This window comes from Dermacentor silvarum, unplaced genomic scaffold (genome assembly GCF_013339745.2).
Source record: "Dermacentor silvarum isolate Dsil-2018 unplaced genomic scaffold, BIME_Dsil_1.4 Seq591, whole genome shotgun sequence".
NCBI lineage: Eukaryota > Metazoa > Arthropoda > Arachnida > Ixodida > Ixodidae > Dermacentor > Dermacentor silvarum.
The window spans coordinates 33306-40001 of NW_023606480.1; the positions used below are offsets into that span (position 1 = coordinate 33306).

Consider the following 6696-nt stretch of genomic DNA (forward strand, 5'->3'; position numbering starts at 1 on the left):
AAAACACCGTGCAGAATGTTACACGTCTAGGTATACAACACCATAATCCTCCTACTTCACTGCAGGATGACCCTAAATAAATGGTCATTGACACATCATGCGGCACAAACGCCATGAACTGTCCATTCTTACTCTACATCCGTTATTAATGCACAAATTAATGCGCAAATTACGCGTTCAAGACTACAAGAAGATTCGTGCTTATTTAGAAGTACTTCCACGCACTAAATGAAACTCAAATGCTGCCGTCTTCTAGGTACATGTGCGAGACACGCACAGCCTTAGACATACCCTTACATAATACATCGAAGAGAAAAGAAATCTGTAGAGTATACCATTACTAAAAGCGATCCGCACTGCCCGTTTCTAAGGCGCGGTACTCTCTACGTGCGTGCGGGAGCAACCATCCGATGATTTCTAAAATCAGCTGAAGTAGACTGCAAAATAACCAGTATATAACCTGATACAGCGTTATTTTCAGAACTCGCGAAATCTGAAAAGAAAGTCTTTGTTTAACGGAAACTCATGCGAACTATCTGCATATCTCTGCGAAAAAAACCACTGACGCTATCCTTTCTCGAGCGTTCAACTATCAAGTTTTCCTGAAAGCAAACATCAAATTAACTCGAAAATTTATCTGCCTCTACCATGATCAGAAGAGACCAACACTGCCCTCTGCCTAACAGAATGTTCCTAAAACTCAAAGTTGTTCCAAAGTATCCTCAGAGAAATGAATAATAATGAATGCAACTTACCAAACATGCCTCGAAAAAAAAAGAGCACTACTGTCAAACAAAACGCGACTTGTCACAAACTCGCGCAGAAGCGTCGCTCATCAACTGGCGCAACTTGTGCGTGACCTTCCACACTATATGCAGTTGATCAGCACAGAAGCAGCAGCGGTCGCTGGCCGTGCGGCGCCCCTTAATTGGCGTGTCGCTGTCTCGAAACTATACCACACCGTAAGACCATAACATTTTTTTTTGTTATGGTTCGATTAACAAAAACTGTCCTTGAAAATTGAAAAACGTTATGTAACATCCGAGACTAGTGATTATTTCAATGGGACCTTCACTGCTCTATATAGCACGGAGAACCGTACAGCACCAAAACGTGGATGCAGTGCTTGTGTTTTGTATTAGTGGTGAGGCTTTGCAGAGTCTGCAAGAGGTGATGTTTTTATTAAAACATCTTTCTCTGTGAAGATTTGTATGTATTTTAGTGTGACCTGAACATTCTTGCTACATTATTTTGCAGCAGTGAGGTTCAACTACATTTAAACATGCAAATGTGCGCTTCTTTCTTTTGCAAGTAAAGCAGCACTGCACAGCATTTTAGCACGTTAAAAATGGCATGCTTACATGCATGAAAGTTTAGACAACACAGTCGTGTTCCTGTAACATCAGCAAGAGAGAATAAGTGATTTGTCAACAATGTTGCTATCATGATGGTCAGTGTGCTTCTGCATAGATCTGTTTTTATCTGCATGCACTATCACGGTTAAAATATTTTACCCTTAAAAATCTGTCTAAAAATGCCCAGTACCATCGATAGCTGGCCCTTCCAGTTTTGAGGAGGAGTGTTGCTGGCAATGGCGTGTCTGAAATTTTTTTGTTAATTGATGGAGGGTGACAACAGAATTCACTGTAGAGTTAAGTTGTTAGAATGTGCCTACATATACGCTGTCTTCAGAACTGCTAGCAATGGCTTCACCTCTGCACCTCCTTTAAAGTATGTCATGTGCTACGAGCTGAAATCATCTGAATGCACCACTTATTAACATGAAGTGCATGACACAACACTGTCGGAACTCTTAGGCTAGTTGTTCAGCAAGATTTTTATCTGCGGAGCATAATTACTGCCTTGCCATTGAAACAGTAAAGCCTCTGGTCAGACCACTAAAGGACGTGGGGAACATTACACAGTGCCATACTTTCACATTCCATTTCTCCACTGCTAATACTTTCGCAGTGGTGCTGTTTTGAATATGCAAGCCCGATGATGGAATGCTGAAAAAAGTAATGAATAAATTGTGTCTTTTCACATAACCACCCTGCCTGGCATTGTCTAGTCCTGCTTTTCTACACAGTCGGATAACTTTATTTCACAGGGCACTTTTTGTATAATACTGGACTTATACTGAACGTATTCAATAAAAAGTGGGGGTTACTCGTTCACCTCCTCGTTGAACACTGAAGAACCCACATGGGTTCACTGCCGGAAGGCATTTTGTGAATGTGCAAAGGAAGCAAAGCAGTTTGGCGAGAAAGTGCAGCACACAATAAAAAAAGCATGCAAGTAAACCTACTATATAACAAAATGATCACTGATGGCATTTTTCTTAGATGGAATAAGGAAGAAGGTTTGGCATCCTAAGCAGGTTGCACCGAACTAGCTCTTTAGGAAATCTGTACTTAAAACAAAAATGCCTTATGCACAAACATTGCTACTAAACGTCACTGAGCTCGGGGAATGAAGAAGCTGACCAGTTGCCTAGCATCTACTGGTAGTTTCAGCCTACACAACTTGGACTATTCCACATTGAAGAACACATATAGGTTCACTGATTACAACATCATGCAGCTACACAGGCAAAAGACTGCATGAAATAAAAAAAAAAAAACAATATAGTTAAGTGAGAAAAGCACACTTCAATTTCATATGGACAACATACACATCTGTATTCTTTCACCCTTTCAGTGTCACTGACATACCGGTATGTTCTCATGTTTCTGTCCCATGTCACCAAAGTCAGATAGGAATGCAAGGGCCATACCAAAAGAGCATTTGTCATTATCCGTGTGATTTTCTCCCTTTTGCATAACCAAAAATAAACCATTGTGTTCATTTTACAATATCCGAGAAAGAAAGACCAATGCTGGATGTTGCTTCACCTCTGAAAAAAACCGACACTCAAAAAGTTAATAGTTCAGTCTCACAGTAAGCAGGTCTTTGTATACTCCCATGTTGCAGTAGTGGCTGTTACAACACGTCAAATGGCAGCTGGTGCTCAAATGAAACCAAACTCATAGTTACTTGGGTTAGCAAAACCACATTGAAAGTTTATTCCCTAGCTATATTTTTACTTCGACCATTTTACTCTTGAAAGTGGGACACCTCAGCGCAAGTTTTCCATGGGGAAGAAAAGCGAAATAACTTTGTTAAAGGTAGATGCAGTTAATCCACATTGCTTTTCTGGAACTGCAAATATGCATTAAGCAAGTCAGTGTGATATACTGCAATTTATTGTAATTTATTGGAAGCAGTAGACTATAAGTCCAATAAAACTGTGCAAATAGGCTTTACCACACAAATGGCAACCACAAAAATGACCATGCTTGTATTCAAGGCCAGATACAAAGAAAATCTGCCCTTCCTGCTCTTGCACAAAGGGAATGAGTCGAGACTTGCATGCCGACAGTAAGAACAGGGAAGGGCAAACACCTTCCCTGCTTTACACACCTTAAAGCTGTATGGAGAATGCCTTCGAAGCTCTGCATTTCATATATATTCAATTTTAGGTATGTTTTGCATAACAGTCACCATTGCTGCTACAACCAACACCAATATACTTCCTGGTATTTCAATGTGATAGCATATATCTGGCTACTAGAGTGTGTTACCATGTTTGCCTGAACAAAACATTTCATGCAGCCAATGTTTTCCTTATAGACTGACCCTCTCTTTATGTAGATGCTTTCACAACACACTGGACATGAATCTTCTCCTGTGGTGAAAAACCCTCTAAAGATCATTCATATAAATGAAAATGAAATTGGCTCATTTGCGACAGCTTGACAAAACATGTAGTTTCAGGTTTACTTCAATCACCATGCACTTGAGAACCAGTCTAGTTCAAATTTAAGCAATTTGATTGTCTGAATGTTGGTACATGCTGAAGTGTTCAACGTTAATGCTGAACAGGCCTATTTTTTATGGGGCCTTCATTATTACCGATATTCTAGCATTAGTTTTAATGTTTCCTTACCATCTGCGCCGTATATCACCTCTGAAGAGACTTATTGCTAGATGTTAAAAAATCCCGCAAAGCAGATTCCATACACTTTGATTGCATCGAAGTGTATTCAATGTTGCCATCTAAATGTAAAATTGTAGATAAGTAGGGCACCTAGACTGCACTGCAGGAGTAGAAAATCTATGAAGTCACCATTTCTTGTGTCTGCATCTGCAGGTTTCACAGCCTTCTCATGCCTAAATATAAGAAAACCACTTGCAATTGAATTCTTTATTAATAAAGTAGCCTTTTTACATTGACATTGTCTAGCTAGGGCCTTGACATGTTAAAGCCACAAAAGGCAATTGTGCTTTTTAGGCACCTATAGTGGTGGACCCTCAATTCTTTAAAAAGCACAGGCCTGTAATCTAGGCTATTAATAGATCTGTCAATTATGTGCGTAGCAGTTTCCCCGACAGTGTCACCCATGTTATTCACTCTTACTTTCCCTCCTCCACCAGTGCAGAGTAGCTAGACAGAGGAATGTGCCTAAGGCAGAACTCCCTGCCTTTCTTATCAAGCCTCTCTCTAGGCACCTAGTTGAAACTTCCGACTATTGGAGCCAATTTCCCATGTACCAAGCATATGTGGAAAACCTGCAACTTTTCATCAAGTTACCAGTAGCTGGTGAAATAACTTCAGCTTACATACTAAATGGTTATTACCCATCAAGGCCACACATTGTGAGGCAATAGAGTAAAAATAGAAAAAGACAAGGTCCAACAGGGCTGTCTTTATTGGTGGACATGCACTTGCAAACAATAAACTCGGCAAACTCAACAACAGCATAAATAGGGAGCAATAAGTTAAATTGGTTGCCTGTCCAGGGACAAAAAAATAAAATGTGGGAACAGGAAGGCACAGGGCTAATGAACTGGACTAGCTTCTGCATTTTGTACAGAGTGCGGGGACTGCTTGCCTCACTGTGTTGATCAAGGCAACAAGGAATGCCGAGAAGAGGTGCATGCCTTGTGACTAACTTCGAGGGTAAAATGCCTCAAAGAACAAACATGAGAAGTTGATGGCTTATGCAGGAAGTGACTGGATGTTTCCTGCCCTGTCGAGATCTCAAGGACAGTGGCTGCCTCGTGCAGTGATGAACTTGTGCCCCGAACTGAAAAAAACAAAATCATTTATAAAGCTGTACAACCAACACTGTTGACTGTGTGTCTGTATGCAAATGCAGCAGAGATGTGAAGCCTGTGGCTAGTTTGAAACAGTGGCGGAGCATAATGTTTCAATGTTAACGAACGTGTTTGGCCTGCCAAAAAAGCACCCTCCAATTTGTTGGGTATCTTTCTGGGCAGTCGTGCTCCTTCTCCTAAGCACTCTGTACGCAACGCATCACCTAGGTGTGAGAGGTGTCCATCAGGCGTAGCCATTGGGCTCGCTCGTGCGGAGGCGCCACGGACACTGCGACCACGGGGGTGGACCTAGCACACGTTGCCGGCCAAAGTGCACAGATATGCTGACTGGGTGTAGAGGGCTGGGGTCATCGCCCATGCACGAAAAGGCAGGTCCAACGAGGGCAGGGTCTAGGGTCACGGGAATGTAGTATGCGCCACGTGGGTGCAATGCAAATGCAGCAACACCAGGTGGCGCAGGGCTACCGGCTGGCTCGGGAGGAACCTCGGGAGGAGGTGCCGATACAGTTAATCTGGTAGGGCTCGGGGAAGGCGCCAGTGGTCCTTGGGTATGGGAGTGACGCCGCTGCTCTTCAGTGGGGGTGGAATTCCGTTCAATGGTACCCCACTGAGCATCCTTGTGGAAGCGGTCCTTGATGTCATTTTTGAACTTGTAGGTCTCTTCACTTGGGGCTGGAGTCGCAGGCATCGGCTTTGGGAGGAGGTAGTCAGAGCGCCGCATGACCTCTTGTACACTAAGACCTGGATTCTGCAACATTTCTCTCAACTGACTGACGGAAGAGCAGGACGACGAGGACGAACACGAGTTGTCTGGATGCGGAGCTGTCGGTTCTTGCTTTGGTTGGCGATCCGGGTTGTTTCTTAGCCGCTCAAGAAGGGGCTCAGGCTCCGTTGGCGTCTCCTCATCAGAAAGCATCAGGCCTGACGGGAAGCATGGCCCTGCAGATTAATGAGCAAGTCAATAAAACCTCCCCTTTCAACTTGGTCTATATCATGTGTTACAACTTCAGCACTAAATATGACACACAATTCAACCAACTAGCCCAGCTGACATTCACTATGCATTAGTACATGTCAACAGTGCAGTGCAAGAGGTGACTTCAAACATTGGAGCACTTTGAACAGCACTGAGTGCACAGAAAAATAGTTACAATATTTGCTAACAGCGTTCAGTTGCTTATACAGAGTTTACTTGCATTTGCATGCATCAAGGCACTTTTTGGAAGAATCTGGTGAGCGCTGCAACATTGCAAAACTGGTCATTGCCCTTCCCCTCTACCGGAGACTTGCATACCCCAATCTTCTTTGCCCACGCATGCAGTGCTGTCTTTCTGTTCAGATGCTCACCAGCTCCCGAGATCTTGTCAAAGTGCTTCTGCAGGTGGGCAACTAGCCGTAGGCACATGTCGTCCCCCGCACCATCCAGGTCCACAAGAAAGCGCGCCGTTTCCGAGAGGCACTCCTGGAAGCCCAGCCGGTACTGGAGCCGATGGTCGCTGTCCACCCTCTGGACTACTTCACAGGTGGCTGTGGTGG

At 43.4% G+C, this 6696-nt stretch overlaps 1 protein-coding gene across 1 annotated transcript; it reads right to left on the bottom strand.

The window, feature by feature from the left end:
* Positions 1-4733: 4733 nt before the first annotated feature.
* LOC119435273 (histone-lysine N-methyltransferase 2D-like) lies at positions 4734-6690 on the bottom strand. Its single transcript, XM_049659774.1, has 2 exons — positions 6508-6690; positions 4734-6099 (listed from the first exon to the last, which is right to left on the bottom strand). The coding sequence occupies exons 1-2, from the start codon at positions 6563-6565 to the stop codon at positions 5384-5386; spliced, it is 774 nt and encodes a 257-aa protein (XP_049515731.1). The 5' UTR covers positions 6566-6690; the 3' UTR covers positions 4734-5383.
* Between the last annotated feature and the right edge of the window lie 6 nt (positions 6691-6696).

Excerpts from the sequence above, each read along its gene's own strand:
- LOC119435273 (XM_049659774.1), bottom strand. The coding sequence starts at position 6,565 with ATGTGCCTACGGCTAGTTGCCCACCTGCAGAAGCACTTTGACAAGATC. Across the intron at positions 6,100-6,507 it reads TGACAAGATCTCGGGAGCTG|GGCCATGCTTCCCGTCAGGC; the intron begins GTGAGCATCTGA and ends ATTAATCTGCAG.